General features: G+C 42.2%; 1 protein-coding gene across 6 annotated transcripts in view; it reads left to right on the top strand.

Annotated features, from left to right (window-relative positions):
- FGF13 (fibroblast growth factor 13) overlaps positions 1 to 20,818 on the top strand; it is a 332,231-nt gene that overhangs the window by 155,806 nt on the left and 155,607 nt on the right. For 5 of the 6 annotated variants that reach the window (XM_074962687.1, XM_074962693.1, XM_074962691.1 and 2 more), the window contains exon 2: positions 15,355 to 15,522. The exons of the other annotated variant lie outside the window; for it this stretch is intronic. In XM_074962687.1, coding sequence (XP_074818788.1) covers positions 15,355 to 15,522 — 168 coding nt within the window. The remainder of the gene's footprint in view (positions 1 to 15,354; positions 15,523 to 20,818) is intronic. 6 annotated transcript variants of the gene reach the window in all.

The raw sequence follows: 20,818 nt of genomic DNA on the forward strand, positions 1-20,818 counted from the left end.
CTTCTTATATCTGATCTAAGGACTTTACACTTCATGAACTAGAGGGAAAAAATACAAGTTGGCTAATTTTCAAATCATTTGAGGTGTATTGATCAGTCACACCATTGACAAGCTACCTGCTACACCAGGCGGGGTGGAGGAAGCTGTGTCTGCAGTGATTTGTGGTGCTTGGGGCACGCTAATACATGTAATTGACAATGTCGATACAAGGTTATTTGGGTCTACAAATGATTCACTCTTAAGATTTGTGTCAGAAGCACATGCAGACTTTTAATTGTCTTGCCAAACGAGGGGTAACAGACACTTGCTGCTTTTCAATGCAGTGGTAGCACACAGTGTTTCTTTCTGCAGCATACCGCTACTTTGCTTCTGGTGATATTGTCCTTTGTGCTTCCTTGTAAAAAGCTTTCCCAAGGCCATTTCTCCTGACAACTCTTTCTGTGCTGGCACTGAATCAAAAATCAGGTTTGTTGTGTTTCTTCCTTTTGTGAATCCATGCTAAGAAACTCAAAGGTGGAGGCGTACACCTATCCATTCTCGGATTAGTGTTTCCAGTCTCTTCCCCTTTTCTCAAGTTGATCTCACATCTTTAGCTGTTGAGAGCCACAGCAATCTAGATCCTCTCTGAAATCCCGTCTTCGATTAGCTTTTCTCCAGTCCATCCTATGTTTCCCAAGAGATTAAACAAATACTTCCTTCAAAATTCCAAGACTGATACAATCCTACTTGACAGTTTTGTCAGCCTACATCGGCTTCTATTTTTTGATATGCTCTTCTGGAATGACCCTGATTTCCTTTGCTTCTTTTTTCTCCCTTCCCTAGGGAAATTGTTGTCTCCTTCACAGTCCCTGCACTGTAAGAAAATATCTCCTGACAATCACACTTCTCTCATTCTCTCAACTTCCCATTCAGCTTGAATCCTTTCTCTTAGCTTCAGAATGGGGCTATATTAGTATTCAGATTCCTATTACAGTTAATGTTACACTGCACAAGAGTGTTATAGGATGTTAATAATTAGTGGACTATAGCGCTCAGAGACACGCTTCCTTCCCAGCTCATGGCCTTTGTCTCAGTAGCCCTGCCATCCATGTCTCTGCTCTCCTGACTTCCCCACGCTACAGTGATCTTCCCCCCCCCCCCCAACTGTGTTTCTTAATTACAAGTTAATTGTCGTATTTCATGCTACACTGAAACATTCTCTGAGCTGACCTTGCCACCCCAGGTTTTAGTCTCCCTTGTCTTCTACTTTGGTGCTTGAGTCTTTCTCACTGACTCTCATAGAATCATAGGTCTGGAAGGGACCTCAAGAGGTCATCTAGGCTAGTCCCCTGCACTCTTGGCAGGACTGAGTATTATCTAGACCATCCCTGATAGGTGTTTGTCTAACCTGCTCTTAAAAATCGCCAATGATGGAGATTCCACCACCTTCCTGGGCAATTTATTCCAGTGCTTAACTACCCTGACAGGAAGTTTTTCCTAATGTCCAACCTAAACCTCCCTTGCTGCAATTTAAGCCCATTGCTTCTTGTTCCATCCTCAGAGATTAAGAAAAACATTTTTTCTCCCTGCTCCTTGTAACAAACTTTTACATAATTGAAAAACTGTTATCATATCTGTGACGCACTCTCTATGATTTTATAAGAATATGCTAATGAGCGTGAATATAATGTAACTGGAATATGCTTCTTGCAAAAGGTCTCTTGTAAGGTATCATTACAAAGCTTATAATCTACTGAGTGTGGTAATCCTATTTGTATAAATATATCACTCTTGTATCTGAAACTAGAAATATAAAATATAACTCTGAGGGCCTATTGTAATTATGCAAAGTGTGGACCATTAGTGATGGTTTGGAATCTTGATGGCTCCCATTAACCAGGACAATTGTCTGTAGATGGCTCTGTTTCACTTGTAAGTCTTCCTGTATACCTGTGTGCTGGCAAGTGGGTAATGAAGTCTTACACTAACATGTGACCATGTCACCTGAAGTGGAATCCATCTTTAACCTGAAGCTTTCCATTGAGAAGGAGCGGGTGGGAACCCAGAGAGGGACAAAGGATTCCTGCCTTATGCAAAAAATATAGAAGTGTGTGGAACAGAACAAGGAGAGGCAGCCATCATGAGAAATCTAGCTACCGCCTGAGTGGAACAAGGGCTGAACCAGGGGAAAGGATTGTGCCCAGACTAGGAAGGTGTCCAGTCTGTGAAAGAAACTTATTGAAACATCTCTAAGGGTGAGATTTTATCTGTATTCAGTTTTATTACTGTATTAGGCTTAGATTTGCGTGTTTTATTTTATTTTGCTTGGTAATTCACTTTGTTCTGTCTGTTACTTCTTGGAACCACTTAAATCCTACTTTCTGTATTTAATAAAATCACTTATTAATTAACCCAGAGTATGCATTAATACCTTGGGGGGGGGGGGGGGACAGGGGGAAGAGCTGTGCATACCTCTCTATCAGTGTTCTAGAGGGCGAACAATTTGAGGTAAAACAGATTTATTTAGGGTTTGGACCCCATTGGGAGTTGGGCATCTGAGTGTCAAAGACAGGCACGCTTTTGTAAGCTGCTTTCAGTTAAGCCTGCAACTGTTAGGGGATGTGGTTCAGATCTGGGTCTGGGTTTGCAGCAGGCTCGTGGGTCTGGCTCAAACCAGGCAGAGCACTGAAGTCCTAAGCTGCCAGGGCAGGAAAGCAGGTGCAGAAGTAGTCTTGGCACATCGGGTGGCAATCCCAAGGGGGTTTCTGTGATCCAACCTGTCACAATGTCTTTCCAGACTAAGCAAACCCAATTGGTTCAATTTTCCCTCCATAGGTCATGTTTTCTAGACCTTTGATCATTTTTGTCATTCTTCTCTGGACTCTCTAATTTGTCCATATCCTTCCTGCACAAAACTGGACACAATACTCCAGTTGAGGCCTAATCAGCGTGGAATAGAACGGAAGAATTACTCCTCCTCATGTCTTGCTTACAACACTCCTGCTAATGCGTCCCAGAAAGATGTTCACTTTTTTTGCAACAGCGTTACATTGTTGACTCATATTTAGCTTGTGGCCCACTATGACCCCCAGATCCCTTTCCGCAGTGCTCCTTTCTAGGCACATTTTTTATGTGTGCACCTGATTGCTCCTTCCTAACTGGAGGACTTTGCATTTGTCCTTATTGAATTTCATCCTATTTACTTCAGACTACTTCTCCAGTTTGTCCAGATCATTTTGAATTTTAATCCTATCCTCCAAAGCACTTGCAACCTCTCCCAGCTTGGTATCGTCCACAAACTTTATAAGTGTACTCTCTTTGCCATTATCTATATCATTGATGAAGATACTGAACAGAACCAGACCCAGAACTGACCCCTGTAGGACCCCACTCGTTATGTCCCTCCAGCATGACTGTGAACCACTGATAACTTCTTTCTGGGAACGGTTTTCCAGCTGGTTTTGCACCCAGCTTTTAGTAGCTCCATCAAGGTTGCATTTCCCTAGTTTGTTTTTGAGAAGGTCATGCGAGACAGTATCAAAAGCTTTCCTAAAGTCAAGATAGTCATCTCTTACTATAAGCAGCCCATTCGGCTTCAGTACGGAAAGCCGTGGCCTTCTAGCAAAAGCTATTGTGTGGGTAATCCCCCGCCAACATTCATACACAAAATGGCAGCATCCATGCAGTGGTGATGCATCTGGTAAAGGCTGCACTGCTATTAGCAGGGGGCACATGGCCTGATTGGGATGCCTGACTGACTGGCCCATCCCAGGCTGCTTCCTCTGTCCCCCAATTTACACTGAAAAGATTGGCTGCAAGTCTAATGGCCTTTCCCACTCATGGCAGATGAAAAGAGGGGAGCAGCTATCACCGGCAAGTTCAGCGCAGCTCCTTTTGATAGCAAGGACTAAACCATAGGATTTCGTGTCTGTGTTGTAATCAAGCTGCGACTGGCCAGCCATTAAAACAGAGCAGGTGGGTGCTGTCGTGTGAGCATGCCTCCGCAACCCCGGTTTATCCATGCTTGTCTGACAAGTCCCCGTAATGCTCCAGCATGTTCATAGCTCCTAAAACCATTGGCTCCAATGGGCACGTGACTCTTAACAGCCCACCCTAGACAAATGACTGGGAGACCATAAAGCAATCTGCCACCCGCTGCAGTGCTTAAAGTACCCAGGCTGTTTGGAAGTGGCAGGCTTGAGCTCCGCTCACGAGTAGAAACCCACGTCAAGCAGATAGGGAAGCAGCATTTTCTCATTAAGTGATAATTGTGGCATGAGTGCCTGACTCCGTTAATTGGACTTCAGAGGTAAATGCGAGTGGGTGCACATGCCACATAGTATGACTGAGGAGGACTGGGATGTATGAGAAGGGAAAGGATGCAGCTTTACATTCAGAGAGAGAATTCCATGCCACCATTGTGACAGAACCAAACTATAGAGCTTTCCCAGCTCCCATAAGGAACTTCTATTCATCTGATAGCTCGTTGGCAGGGCAGGGCTGGAGCATGCTGTGTAGGAGCTGGAAATTAAGGCTTGGTTCTGCAGAAGACTGACCTAAAGGTGGCTACAGATAGGTAGTTTGGGAAAGGAAATAGAATTGTATGATTCTGGTCAAACTGTGCTCTCATGCATGGTCACAGTAAGGTCAAATTGACAGACGCATCACAGAACACTGGGCAGATTTCAGAGTTAACTAAAAGCAGTTTGGTTGTAGATGAATGCCTGGAATGTCCAGAAAATCCGGTTAAGTCCAGAAACGGAAGCACAAATGATGTCCCAGCAGGAGAAGGAAATGTGTCCATAACTGCATTTGTAGACAAACTAAGGACGTTAGACGTGAAAGCCAATTTTTGTTATGTGGAGAGAGATCCCCTGTATCCCCACAAGGAAAGCTAATGCGCAGGCTGGAAGCAGCACTGTTGTGGATAATTTTCTTTGACCAGGGGAATAGGTATAGCATTCTGCTTGCAACATGTGTGGTCAAAAATACAGCATTTAAAGAGGCCTAGTTACTATTTTCTTCCAGATCACCGCTCTACTACACAGCCAGAGGGACGGCTTTAGCCAAGCTTAAAAAGAACATTGCAAACAAATGAGTTGAACCTTCCAGATTCTATCTGAATAAACTCAAAATTCTGTATGTTCTGGGATCAGGCACTAGTGCTCAGATTATTTGATACAATACAAGACCATATTCAAGAGAAGGATTCTGAAACAGAAGAAAAATATTGAGTGAAACATAGTTTATGAATTCAGTCCCTTCCTTTTTTATCTTCATCTCAGTGAAGGCATATTTTGTGCAAAGTGTGTCTCATTCCCCTCTGATGGATGGACTGTAAGAGGATAACAACCAACTAATGCTACCCAACTAATGGAGTTATTTCTTTAGTTCAAGTGATAGAGGTCTGTGCTGGGGTATTATCTGTTCCAGATTCAAAACACCATCTACAGCATGTGTTGGACTCATTGTGGATGAGTACTGAGAGCAGAGATTCGATGGACTTTGCTATAAGTACTATTAGCCCATATGCTGCTTAAGATAACTGGGATGGCAGAAATCCACCTGAGGTCTTAACAAAACCCTCAAAGGATTGTAGTCTATCTATCTACTCTTCCCAGAATTTTAAAAGGAGTAGAGTTTTGTGAATAAGTTGCTGTCGCTTGCTGGGAGTCAGTGAAGTGGTCCAACTGCTTTCCCTCAGGTCAAGCAAACTGGGACAGGAGGAATGTCTGCTAACTAGATATTCAGGAACTTTGCTTTAGGGACCCACAAGACCTAGTTAGCATTAGGCTTTGGCACAGCTCTTTAGGGAGTATTTGGAGCAATAATTAGCATCCTGGGCAGTCACTGGTGATTTTAAAAAATCTCTATGATTGAAAATTGGCATGTACCCCACTGCAGAAATTGTAGCACAGCACCCCTACTTCCAGCACCACTGGTACCAGCTAATACCTAGGCTTAGTTCAGATCAGCAGTGTGAACCGTTGTTGGTTTAGATAGTACAATGCTCACCATACCTTAGATAAACAGCTTCGTTTCCCCAATATTTGTAAGTACTTCAGATTTTCCAAAGAGACAATGCCCATCTTCAAATGCCCACCATATTTAAATAGATTAAACTGAATCCATTGTAAACTCATGTAGAATGAAGTACAATCGTCATGTCATATGATTTAACTGGGAATTGGTCCTGCTTTGAGCAGGGGGTTGGACTAGATGACCTTCTGGGGTCCCTTCCAACCCTGATATTCTATGATTCTATGATATTTCAGGCAGTCTGTCATCAGTTGCTAACTCCATCTTAATCAGGAGTTTCCATGTGTAAGGAGAGCTAGTGCTGGTCAGGATCTGAATTTTGATGGGGGAGAGGGGAGCCTGGGGTTGAATTTCATAAAAATGTCATGAGATTTTTTTTTCCTGTGTTTCAACCAGTTCCAGAGTGAATTGATTTTCAACCGTGTTTGGTTGCAGTGGTACCAGTGAGGCAATGCACATCGGCAGTAAAGGTTAAAGAATATAGTCCTTCGTGATTTGCATGATATCATCTGCCATTCCTAGAAATCAAGCAAAACACACACACACCCACCCTCCAACTTGTGAACGTGCAAACCGGATATTAAGCGGATAACAAGATTTCGGGTTTGTAATATTGCTGTGGCAGACCGACTGCCTGACAACACATCAGGAAGGAGAAGCCAGGCAAAGCCATGTGGAGAGAATTGCACAGATGGATCTTGTTATCATTAAGAGGATTTGAGTGTGTGGCAACTCCAGAACAGCTTTAAAAAAAAAATTAGCTGTAAGTATTTTGTAATACAGAGTACACAAATGGGTTCATTATGCTGTCCAGATGGCGAACAAAATTTACACCAGCAACTGGAATGAATCATGTGGAAAACAAAGCAGCTAATGAAAATAAGCACCAAGGGCTAGTTACTGTATATGTGCCTAACAGACCTTTGTAGATATCAAATACAGTGAAAAGACAAACTACAATAGAAGAATACACCAAGTCGCTCTGTCTGCAGTCTATGCCACAGGCATTCCCCTGAAATATAAAGTGTTGTGGTCCCCTTTACCTGTGCAAAACCCTACTGAAGCTCACTTGCTGTGAATATGAACTACTGGTAATGCCCATCACATTATCCCTTGCCAGCTGATGTATTTTTTTTTCCAGATTTGCACTGACTGGAACTGCTTCAAGTTTAAGTCTTGGAAACTTTTCATTTGATGTAAAGACACCTGATTCAGTGTGTGTGTTCTGAACACTTCCTTTTGCTGTATTATTCAGAAGTTCCTAAAGTAATGCACACGGTATGATCCCAGCGAGCAATCTCAACGTCCAGGGACCAGTGACTTCAATGAGCTTTGGATCAGGCCTATAGGAGGACGTACTTTCAATAGCCTTATTTTTAGAGCCCACATTCCTCATGTGCGAAGTGTCATGTGTGAAGGATTAATGTATTTACACAAGAACGGCCATACAGGATCAGACCAATGGTCCATCTAGCCCAGTATCCTGTCTTCCAACAGTGGCCAATGCCAAATGCTTCAAAGGGAATGAACAGAACAGGGCAATCAAGTGATCCATCCCCTGTCGCCCAGCCCATGCATCTGGCAGTGAGAGACTTAGGGACACCAAGGTGGCCATCTTGGCTAATAGATAAGTTCATGGAGGATAGGTCCATCAGTGGCCAATGCTTTTTGGAACCCACTTATAGCTTTGGCCTTGACAACATCCCCTGGCAACGAGTTTTATAGTTGTGCATTAGGTGAAGAATTACTTCCTTTTTGTTTTTGTTTTTAAACCTGCTATTTATTAATTTCATTGGGTGACCCCTGATTCCTGTGTTGTCTGAAGGAGTAAATAATGCTTTTTCGCCACACCATTCATGACTTACAGACCTCTATTCTATCCCCACTTAGTAGTCTCATTCCAAGATGAACAACCCCAGTCCTTTTAGTTTCTCCTTATATGGAAGCTGTCCCATACCCTTCATCATTTTTGTTGCCTTTCTCAGTATTTTTTCCATTCTAATCTATCTTCTTTTGCGATGGGGTGACCAGAACTGCACGCAGTATTCAAGGTATGGGCATACCCTGGATTTATAGAGTGGCATTATATTTACTGGTTTATAATCTATCCCTTTCCTAATGGTTCCTAACATTCTGTTGTCTTTTTTGACTGCTGCTGCACAATGACTCCAAGATCTTTCTTGAGCCGTAACAGCTAATTTAGATCCCAGCATTTTGTATATCTAATAGAATTATGTTTATATATATATATAGTGGAGATTAGGTTTTCCAGTGTGCAAATCCACATTGAATTTCATCTGCCGTTTTTGTTGCCCAGGCGCATCCAGGTTTGTGAGGTTTCCTTTGTAACTCTTTGCAGTCTGCTTTGGACTTAACCATCTTGAGTAATTTTGCATCATCCGCAAACTTTGTCACCTCACTGTTTATTTCTTTTCCCAGATCGTTTATGAATATGTTGAACAACACAGGTCCTAGCACAGATCCTTGGGGGAACCCACTATTTACCTCTCTGCATTCTGAAATGATCATTTATTCCTACTCTGTTTCCTATTTTTTAACCTGTTCCTGATCCATGAGAGAACCTTCCCTTGTATCCCATGACTGCTTACTTTGCTTCAGAGCCTTTGATGAGGGACCTTGTCAAAGGCTTTCGGAAAGTCCAAGTACTTTCCGGGTCACCCTTGTCCATATATCTATTGGCCCCCCTCAAAGAATTCTTATAGATTGGTAATGCATGATTTCCCTTTACAAAAGCTGTGTTGACTCTTCCCCCAACAAATGGTGTTCATCTATGTGTCTGATCCTTCTATTCTTTACTATAGTTTCAACCAATTTGCCTGATAATGAAGTTGCACTTACCAGCCTGTAATAGCCAGGATTGCCGCTGGAGCTGTTTCAAAACATTGCTGTCACGTTAGCTATCCTCCTGTTATCTGCTAGAGAAGCTGATCTAAGTGATAGGTTATGTACCACAGGCAGTAGTTCTGCAATTTCATATTTGAGTTCCTTCAGAACTCTTGTATTTCCCATTGTATTTTTTTTAAAGATTTCATTCAATCATACTTTAACGATTCTAGACCTTATTCTACCTTCTCTTTTCTGTTTTCGCTCTTTCTCTCTCATTTTCCTGATATTCTCTCACATCTACACATGTTAAGAAGGCAAGAAAACGAGTGGAAGACGGCAATGATGTTTAGTGTTTTGCTTCCTCATCCGTAAAATGGAGATGATGAAACTGAGCTGCTTGTGAAGTGCTTTGAGATCTACTGATGAAAAGTGCTAAAGAAGAACTATTATTATTATATTATTATTATATTATTATTATTATTGAGCCAAGACCATAGTTTTCCTGGGACACCAGGAGGAATAATGGCCTGCAGACAAAGAGCAAGAGGGTGTCAACACCTTGAGCCTTACTACATTCAAAACTGCTGTAAGCAATCAAAAGAAAGAGAACCTCAGGAAGGAGGTAATTCATGTGTCAGGTCACCTAGGAAGGGAAGTCAAAGTACAGCTAACACAGAGAAGGACAAAATAATGTCATATGTATAGTACCAAGACTGGACAGTTTCCTGGCAAGTATGTCAGGGCTGGGGAGATTGCCTTTTCCAGGATATTAAATCTTTGCAAGTGGCCAAAGATACAATGTCTTTTTTTACTCTATGGTACCTTGAGCTTTGTGGTTACAGAGCTAGAGGTATCTCTGGGTAAAACTGGTAGCCAGCTAAAGGTAAAACAGGCCATAGATTTAAGGTGTACAGCTGCAGTTTCCTTACTGTAGCAAAAGCGTGCTTTCTTGTCAATTTTATCCAGCACAGAATTATGGGGGAAGACTAGCTCAGTCAAAATAGTAGCCAAGGCTTTGAAAACTATGGAAAGATTCGTAGTCTAGTGACCATTGGTGTTACAAAGTCTAGACATTTTAGTCGGGACTATTCTGACTCCGAAGTAATGGGACATAAATAAAAAGTGCCGGAGTTTTAGCTAGTGCATTATTTAATGCCAATGTGTTCGAGCAAATCTCAAGAAGGATTCTGATGGAGGCGTACTTGTCCCTGACTGCTTTAATTTCACTCCATGGCTGAGGGAGGAGGGAAACTTTTTCTTACTGGCTTTTTGCCATCAGGGGGTTTTAAAATAAAAAGCCAAGGGATGTGGCACGAAGTGATATTACGTTTACCTAGTTGAATTTTTTGCGTTGGGAAGTATATGGGTAACCGCAGCTCTTTTATGCTAACTGCTTAATAAATGGCTTTTGTGGGCATGCTCTTTATCCACAGTTGCTGCATTATTTTTGTGCAGTTACAGTAACTTAGGCCAGTATTAACCAGCCTGTTCTTTAAAACAACCCCACTCAGCATTTCTTTAGCACCGTGCACCTGAGGATCTCCAAGCACTTAACAAACATTCATTTAGCCTTGCCATGGCCCTGTGAGGTATGCAGGGTAAGAGGTGTTGTCCTTGTTTTACAGATGGGGAAACACAGGCAAAGAGGGAACATATGACTTGCCCTTGGACACAAAGCGAGTCAAGGAAAATAGTTACGCAACTGTAATAGCACAGTGCCTACGCAGACATACTAGTCTAGAGCATGCTCTCCGCTTGGGAACCATAGCAAGGGGTGGTGGAGAGCTTTATTACACTGCGGGGGGTGTGTGTGTGTGTGTTGGGGAACACTGGGAGGCATTCTGCCTCCAAGAAACTGTGAGTTTAATCCATTTAATTTCTAGTGTGATCATTAGACACTTCAGTTGTAGATCTGTAATCAGTCTTCACCAACTGCTGGAAATACTACTAAGACTTTCAGTTCTCTCACCACCTTCGCTTGGGGTACAGGGTTGTTTTCTGTGTGTGTGTGTGTGTGTGTGGTCAACTATCCCAACATTATGCACAACATTACATAGGCTCAGTGTTGTAGGTTTGTTTTCCCATTGCGTTTGTTGAGAATACATGTCCCATATTTTCCTCCTTCCTGACTCTGAGTGATGGAGTTAGTAATTTCTGGAAGGTAATCACACTAGTAATAGTATTCTTGTAGATATGTTGTGCTATACATTTGTCCTCTTTGGGCCTGATCCAATACCCAATGAAGTCAATGGTAGCCTCTTATGCTTTGCACAGCCAGCCTAAAGATTTATCAGTTGTGTTTTGCTTTTCAATGTAGGAACACTTCAGGTGTTAAAATGGTCTTGATTTAGTAATGCCGTCTGGGTGCTATGCTCAGAGTGGTAGAAGAATACTAGACAGGTATTTGTACAGGCGTGTCGTATATAGGAATTGGGGAGTATTGCTTTAAATAGTTTCTGAGCCTCTAGCATCTTCTGTGTTTCAAAACCCTTCCAGTGCACTCAAGTGCATGTGTAACTAGGCCTACTTATTGAGTATATTTAGTCACCGCAGTTATTTGGGTCCCACCATGCCACTGGTTTCTTCATATTGCGCTTTGTTGAACAAAGAGCAAAAGACACAACAAGCAGCTGCTGCTTCAGTTTGTGCCAAATGCAGTAGGCAATCCGTCAGTGACTAGTGCAGCTTCAGTGATAATGAAGGTGCCTAGATTTATTTTTGTACCGAGTGTTGCTGTTTGCATTAAGTTCATTCACAGTTATCCGTTACATTCACGTTTAGGTACGGTTGGGAGTGTCAGATTGCTTAGCTTGTGAATGTCACTGATCTGCGTTTTGGCATATTTTGTGTTTTTGTTCCTCCCACCTCCCATGATTCACCTGATGGGTTCAGCTAGTATTTTCTAGTTGGTTTTTCCTGTTAGCGAACTTATTTTGAGGTTCTGCTGCTGAGAGATTTTCCTCTAATTTTCTGTTTGTGCTTATATCCTTCACAAAGCACACGGAATAATCACTGCAGGGTAGTGCTCCTCTATATTTAGTCCTTCATCAAATAGTGGATTTGATCAGTTTCTGCAAGCTCGTTGCATTAGACTGTGCTGTTCAACATTTTGCACTAATTGGCGCATCTGGGCAGGAATTGAGGTCCTTTACTTGTGTCTGTATCTTTCCTTTCGGTGGCTCCCTTAAGTTGTATGACTTGTGTGTATTACATCATGAAATAGGAGACAGTAATGTTTTTCTAGTTCTATAATAAATTCTGTGTTTGACTTTAGGCCATTCATCATGTTAAGAAAAGGTTTAACTAATGCTTTCAAAATGATGGCACTGATTGTCACTCATACATCATTCAGCATTAAAATTTTATTCAAATTTGTTTCTAAGACTGACCCCGGATGTTAATGATCTAATGATTCCTACCATGCGAAGCATAATGACAAAGTCCAATTAGATCTTTTGACCCAGAGCCTTTCTTGTAAATTGACATAATGCACCTACTTCCAGTGACTGCAGTGCACCTAGGCTGATTTCCACCAGCTGAGGATTTGCACCTTAATTTCTCTATTTAAATTTAAATTAACTGAAAATAAATGTGTTTTGGTGAAGACAAATGGAAAGACTAGGGGATTGATAATACCTGTATTCTTAGTTCCCCAGGTCTGTGATGAGTTTGGACTGATCAAAAGTGATTCTCTGACAACTGTTTTTGTGTTTCTGTAAGAATTAGTAGATAGATCATCCCAGCCCCGGTTTAAATTGATATTCCACTGGCAATGTCCATTGATAATTAACTGGCCCTTTCGTTTGGGCTTCTCAGAGGTCATGCACCAAACTGATGATAGATATGGGGGTGGGGAGGAAGCATCTGCTGCTGCTGCTTATACGGTATCTATTCTGCGTATCATAATTTTGAAATTAACGGAATCCATCTTAAAAGCTGATTGGCTGGTGTTTGGTTTTTTGTGTTTCTGGGAGTATCCTGAGCATTTAAAACAAAAGCCCCACACTTAACTAAGTAACCAGGTCAGTACACGGGGAAGAATAAGTCCACTCCATCTCTCCAGCTTTGTTACCAGAGTACCTCTGCTCTATCCCATTGAAAGTACCTACCCACCCACTCCCCTTGCCATTGGCAAATCTTCTTGCTCGCTTGTTGAAAGCAGTGTAAGCTGTTCTCCTGCCCAATTCTCCTTTCTTGCAGCCAGCAAACCTCTCTCCTTGATCACCTTGCCAGCAACAGGCCTCCCTCCTGGCCAAAGCTTCCATCTACCAATAGCTAGTTGCTCTGCCTTATTTGCAGTAACTAGCCAGCTTGCTTCCTCTCTGTACAAATGTAGGGCCCAGTACTGCAAGATGGTAAGCACCTTATATGCTATGTTGAGCACCTTCATCTTATCTGGAAGCTAAGATCTCTCTGCATCCCTCCAAAGAGGCTCAGCATCTTGCAGGATCAGGCCCACTCCGCATCTCCTGCCCCAGGCTGCTGATATAACAGCAGGGTCTGTCTTGCTGCTGATCAGCTGGCTGGCTATTTGACGGTAGCATGTGCATCTCACTTCCCTCCTGGCTAATAACGTTCAACAGCCACACGCTGTATCCTTTATTTTTGTAAATGTCACAAGGATCATCATCTGGTCACTGCACCATTGACGTCAATAGCATTGCACGCAGGTCGCTTGCCACCTTACAAAAATGTTTGTTCTAGTAGCAGAATTCTAGCAATAGCAATTTCTGCGCAGCATTTCCTGCGGAGAAACAGCCAGCTGGCGCTATTGGCCTTTGACACCTCTTGGACCTCCAGCTCCTCCCAGCCAGCGATTACTTCTAGAAATTGCCCCACAGCTCCGGTGCTGTCAACTCGGTCCCTTTCACGCACACACAACCCCTTTAAATAAAGCCAAATCAAAACAAGGATGGTTAAGAGAGCAATTATCCAGCAGTCCAGATCCTGCGCTCCAATGACCCTGTTGCTTTTTTCAGATGAGTTATATTTTCCTAATAAGTTCATGAATCACTTTTAATGGTACTTTCTCTGGATTATATGTGTATGTAACTGATGCTGCCTCTTATCTAATGAAGCAACAGCAGTCTAGGTGCAAGGCCTTTCCTGGGGATTAATGAACACTTGAAAGAAGGTGATTGCTCATCGTGCAACCCAAGACCACTAGCCATAGCCTCGTTACTTATCCCCAAGGAATGACTAGCACTAAAGTCCTTGCTTTCATTTATGGTTTAAGATGTCAACAATAAGGCAAGTGGGTTGTTTTTAGTGGGTGATGCAATTCCACTTGCTATCTATAAGGCGCTAATTAAAAATAAAAGCACATTAGCCAGTCGGATTGCTTGGATCGTCTGTCTAGACTCCAGACAGTGTATGATCTCATGTCTTGCTTGTGTATTTGCACTGTTTGTTCAGCATAGCATGGATGCTGTTAATTTTCTGGTCTCTGGGATTTTTTCTTTCAGATATTAGGTTGAGGTTCTACAGTCCACATCTTCAGCTGAGGTCTTATACTTCTCTAGACAGTCACAAATATCTAACTAGGATGATAAACTCTCTTAACACTTAGATAGCCACTGCTCCTGAAAAAGGTCTGCATTTTAAGGCCAAAATCCCAAGACCATTGCATTTCTAGGTGAGGAGTGATTTCTAGAAGCATTTCTATGGCTTCTTTAGCTAATAGAATAGCATTTTGACCCTCCAGCGATGTAACATTGTCAATGATTCAAAAGCTAGCTATTTCTGTGTGTCATAACTTACTGCTTAATATAATGATTCGATCTGAGAAAACAATTCCGAAGATATGCCATCTGTAGTATCAACGGGAATATTGATTTAAAAGGACACCTGGAAAAGCCATAACAAAATTAACATGCACTCTTTGTGCTTCTACTTTTTTATCCCTTTGATGGTGATAGTCCATTCATTGGATTATCATCCTTGCTGTGAGGAATTGCCTGTTATTATTGATCCTGTTAGAGACCTCTTTTGTTGTACTGTGGGGACCAGAGAGGTGTTGGCGCTGCATTGCAGATATGGCAATGTGGCTTACTAACATTATAAACTCAAGTGCAGAATATAAAATCTGCAGGTTGGACAATGGCATGCTCTCTTTCAGTTTTCCTTAATCTGCATGCAGAATACAGCATGTATTGCCAGAGACCGTAGGGGATTCGGAATAGACAGACTGTGTTACTTTCTGCAAGAGCTCATTATGATGGTACTTTTTCATTAGGGTGAAGATTGCATGAAACAAGATAAAGGACAAATGTTTATGAGAAGTGTTGTTTTATTAAAGTAAACTATCCCCACCCCTCTCCTCCATCACCACCACAAAACTTTTTTAACGCTTTTCATTTTCTTTTCCTCGCGACCAATGTTTCTCCCCCTTTTTCCTTCCCCCACATCACATTATATAGTTTATATACGTCTCTAGATTTCTTTCGTTAAACTCTAACTTGAGTTCATTTTGTTATGTGGTGACCACAGTTATGGATGACGCTCCCCCTGGCACACAGGAGTACATTATGTTACGGCAAGATTCCATCCAATCTGCGGAATTAAAGAAAAAAGAGTCCCCTTTTCGTGCTAAGTGTCACGAAATCTTCTGCTGCCCACTGAAGCAAGTGCACCTCAAAGAGAACACAGAGCCGGAAGGTTTGTGCACTATGGATCCATGTTTTGTTTGTTATGATTACTTTTATTTTTAATGTACGTGTCCCTCTAGTGTGCTGTGTGTTTTTCAGCCTGTGTCAATATAGTGCAACTGACACAGGAAGCGTTATGCGCTTCATGTCCCCCTTTGCTTGCCTGTTAATGTCTGATACGGTCTATCACGGGACACTGTATAGTATAAACCATATACAGTATTCTAGACAAGAAGTAAGATTGTGCTGCTTTTCTCAAATAAAGTTTGTTTATTTCAGCTCTCATCATTACACTGCCCTTTTTTGGCTGCCAAAAGTTGCTTGCTACTTGAAACAGCATCAATCCCGAGTCAGTTTCTCGCCCGGACATTTCTGAAGCTGCACTCTGCTGAAACTAACGGCACTCAGAACCAGATTCCCCTTGTCCCCAGCCCCTTCCACCCCATAAGGCTTCTGCATACTGCTGCAGGAATGCTCATAACAGCTGTACTTCAGTGAAGCAGGATAACACGTTGTATGTAATGCACGCCCCGTTGCATTTTGAGAAATGAAATGCATGCATAGAGGAAACTGAGCTGAATGTTTTCCTTTTCAGATAAAGTAAAGGTATGGACAAATCTACCTGTTGTTCACGAAAGTAAAACTATTAAGTTATTCGTCTCTTTCACGTGTTGCAGTAGCATGTAAGATGAAGCTATCTTTTAAAGATGTCATTATATTTAACATTTTTGTCTTGTTCTTCTGTATGTGTTTTTCATTACTGCCTCAAATCCCACCTGGTAAGCCTCCCGCTTTTTGTATAAGCTTCAGTGTATGGAACTAACTGCCATGATGAATAATGTCGCTTCTACGTAGGGCTGGATCCTGTTTTGGTTGAGTTTCACTAGCAATGTAAAAGCAAATCGATTTGAGCCCTTAGTCAAATCTGACTTGTGTTACTCTGTATTTAATGATGGCCACTGCTGGTGCACTTGTTGAGCTGCTACTATGAGCACCCAAATATTTCACTCAACTGCGGGCTGCTACCGTTTATTGCATGAATAATGCTCGCACCAGTGTTAGAAGAAGACTTCTCTCCGTCACTAAGTGCTATTCTACCAGAAGTGATAGCCTTACTAATATCACATGGTGGGCCGTTCAAAAATGTACCACGTGAAGCAAAACCTGCTGTAGGAGGAGGGGGAAAGGGGCGTTATTTCTCTCAGAATGTGACTTTTTAAAAATCAGGCTTCGAAACACTGAACTCAATTCTCCTCCTTCGAGGCACATTGTGCATTTCTTCTTTGTCCATACTCAAACCTCCTGTTGACGTCAGTGAGAGTTTTGCTTGTTTAGAAACTGGAAGGATTTGGCCGTTTGAGTGCAATTTCTAATGAGAACCTGAGTTCCTACGGAGTGACTGGTTCATGGCTGTGAATGTTTTCAGTGAGTAAATCAGTAATTTACACTGACAGAGGTCAGTAGAAAACGTATATATGGTGGTGGTGTACCTTGACTACTGTCTGCTACAAAGGGGCTGAGCCCTATGGAAGCATGGTGTAGGTGGAGATTAAGTCACTGCACACCTGCCACGAGAAGCTTGCAGCCTCGGGCCCTAAGTGAAGACCCAAAGAGTGAAAATTGTGCCTTACTTTTGACTGAAAGCTAACTGTTGCTGTTACTAATTCTCCACCGTTCGGGATACTTTTTCTCTCTTATAACAGCCGTGCAAGTCCTTTCCCACAACATGTGGTATCATTAGATTGTTCTCCCTGAAAATCTATAGTATGAAAAGAGAAAAGCCTTTCATCTTTTGTTGCATTATGAAAGGATTAATGTCTTTTTTAAATTCCCTCTGCCCCCTGAGTTTTGCATTCATAATTATCAGACAAGGCACAACTGTATTGGCTAACCCACAGCCCTGAAGAGGCTCTGTATTTCATAGGCGTATCATATCCATGGACTTTTGGGAGGTGACTTCTACTGTTGCATGGCTTATGTGTTTTTTATGAAAGACATTGCCTGGGTCAGAGTGAAAAATATACGTTCAAGTTTTCTCTTAGCCTCTTCTGCCTCCAGAGTAGCCCAGAGCTACCGTGGTGGAGCGTCTTTCTCTTTTCAGTCTATGAATTGGCTGGCAAGAGTGTTAGACCCGCCTCAGGGTTCATTGTGCCATCTTCAGTGCTTTCTTGGCATAGAGCCGAAGAATCTTGAGCATAAAGTGATGGAATACTATCATGGAAGACAATGGAGCATCTGAAGCAAACGTTAGCCCAGTTACACAGGTCCAGCAGGTAACATGTCAGATCTGCTTTCAGGCTGTCTGAAAATAAAGAGTTACTCATACTGAGTTATAAAGAATATAGATTTTCTTAAAGGCACTGGAAAATGTAATTGAGTTGTTAATGGAAGAGGCTGTGCAGAGCAGAGATATTAAGGTCTACAGTACAATAATATTGTCTTTCAAGAGAAATCGCAATACAGAATTAACTAAGTCACTACTGAAAAATCTCTCCAACTTGAATGTCAGCCTGTGGGTTACGTATGAAACACTGCATGGATTTGAAAGACTCTGGGAAGGATATAAAAATATACTTCCATTTTTGTTTTAATATTGCCACAGGATTGTCTAGAAAATCATAAATGTCTCTCTCAGTTCCCTCTCCCCACTTTGCACCTCCTTCTCATACCAGTATTTGAATTTATGCCTTAGAGTGTTGACCTTATTGTTTGGGACTGGAGCTAGTTTTCTTACCAGCTGTGGGTGGTCACAATGGGGTTCACAGTGCCAGGCATGTGATGCAGAAGGGTTGGACTGGTAATGAACATATCTGGCTCCCTGCTGACACTACATCAACTGTTTCACTCATCCAATGTACCTTGAATTCCCATAAGGCAGTTTTGCCAGTGATCTTGGACCTTATCACCAGATGAATCCAGGCATAGCACTCCACTCACTGAAACCAATTTTGTTCCCATAACCCAAATGCTGTCTTTAAAAAGCTGTTTCTCTGTTGAGGCCTAACTGTTAGTGTCTCTGTCCAAAACTAACGGCTCCTATGCACCCTTCAAGGTAGGAGAGGTATTTTCCTATTCCCAAGGAAACTCAATAGCCTTTTTCTCCCCCTGATGGCATCAGGATACAAACACCCTATCATAAGTCCACAGAGTTACCTGTATACCTGCCTCTTTCCCCTTATGTCTTCCAGCCATTCTGAATCAATGCTTCACTTAGACCTCTCTTTAGGAGAAAAAGAATTGCAGAACCTTTCAGGATAGTTTTGACAAGCCCCTGGCTCTTTGTTTAAAGACTGCAGATCCCAAGGTGTGATTCAGGCCCATCTCAAGCACAACAATGTCTGTCTGTCTGGACTCTGGATTTAAGGTTCCTTCCTTGATGTCCCAAGGGCCTATGGAGTAGGTAAAAGGAGAAAAGCCAGTTTTGTTCTGCAGCCTTTTAACTTTGTTTTTCTGGACTCCTTCTTATAGTTTACAATGTCATGGATCTCTAGGAGGACACAAATCAAGAGGAGTCAACATTATCTCTGGGTGCTGGCCCCTGGGTTTTTGTGCATTCTTCTATGCTACATTCAAGCAATAGCAAAATACAGAGCAATTTTGTAGCTTCAGTCAAGCCAGGAATATGCTACTAGCATTGGAAAGGCCATCTGAGGTACATTTTGCAACTATTTGTTCTCTTAAATAGTTTAAACATAAGCTGTTGCTATCTTTACAAAACATGGTCACATAAAGAGAAGTCTGCTTCTGGGAAACTAATTTGAGTTGTGTTAGTACAGAGGCTATGAGAGTTTTTTTTTTTTAAAAACCACCATTGGTTAGTCACAGTCCTATAATCCAAGAGTTTGGCCTCTTGCCCAAAGTTCTGTTTTCATGTGATTTTTTTTTTTGTAACATTCAGCCTCCCTCAGGGCATACATAACCTTTTTACATGAAAAAGCAAACAAGCATGGCAAAGTCTGGACTGAAACAAAAAATCTGTGATAGCAGCTCATAATGAGGTATGGCAGCTCTCATCAGCCAACAGGAAACCTGATTAGATAGAAAGTGTTAAGGAGATGCTTGTTGCATATTAGCATCCATGCTTGCCCTTGATACTGTCTGAGTTCCTTTGTGCCTAGAAATAGAATGACTGACACCACAACCACTGCTTCTCCCAAGGGGGAGGAGAAAGGTAGGACATCTGGACAAATTGTGAGACAGATGGGCTGTTTTGTCCCCACTTTGTCACCAAAGGCAACGCCTGTGTCTTCAGTTGGTCACACTGAATGTCCCTTTCGACGTTCACAGCACTGTGTGACTATTGATAGTACTGGTGGGTGTGTAATTAAAGGTGCCAGCTTTCTGCTCAGAAAATCAGTCCTATGAATCCAGTTCCGTGGTTTAATTATATTAATACCTGTGTAAATTAGTGCAGAATAAGGAGAGAGGGCGGAAGAATTTATTTCTCAAGATGTGTTTGAGATTGTGGAAAGCTTGAGGTCTTTAAACTAGCAAGTACATATTTTACACTAATAGAAACAGCTCCTCAATAAGTCTCTGTGGTCCCTCTGGTGAATAATAGAGATGGGCCCAAACTGCAAAATATGGATTGGGTGCTGATCTCACCCCAAAGATGTTTGGATGTAGGGTTCGATTTATCCCATTGTATAATTCCCAGCTATGAAGTTTGGATACTGAATTCAAGGGTATTCAGAGCTGGGGATTTGGTTCCAACCCCTTTCTCGTAAATAATTACGACTCATAATCTTCCAGAATGACTTATACTTTTAAAAGGAATGAATGAAAAAAACAGTGGGCCAGGTTCACCAAAGCTCTCACAGGCAGATGGAACTGATCCCTTGTTGCAGCAGCTAAGCTGTCTGCACTGGAGAAGTGATTCAACCTGTGGACGGGCAGGCAATGTCACCCCCATTACCAGTGACACCCCCTGTGTCAGGGAACCAGGACATGAAGTGTTGCTTTAATTCCTGCAAGGAGCCCCACCCATCCAGCGTCACTCACTTCTTTGGCTCCACATCTACATTTCCCCCTCCCCCCTTCCTAGGGTAGGGGAAGTTCTAGCCAACATGGGTGTTTCTGTTTTGTTCGTTTTCCACAGCCCGATTTCCCACTGCCTGGGAAAAGGCAGTGTAGATTCTGGGCTGAACTGTGCCCAATTTAATGTCATTGAAGGTCCAAACCCTACATGGTCGTTTGTGGCTGTGGGGACATATTTAATGAGGAAGGATGGTCCAGTGATTAGGACATTAGCCTAAGAGCTGAGAGACCCTAGTTCAAATCTGTGCTCTGCCACAGACTTTCTGTGT

The sequence above is a fragment of the Natator depressus genome, chromosome 9 (genome assembly GCF_965152275.1).
Source record: "Natator depressus isolate rNatDep1 chromosome 9, rNatDep2.hap1, whole genome shotgun sequence".
NCBI classification, from domain to species: Eukaryota; Metazoa; Chordata; order Testudines; family Cheloniidae; genus Natator; species Natator depressus.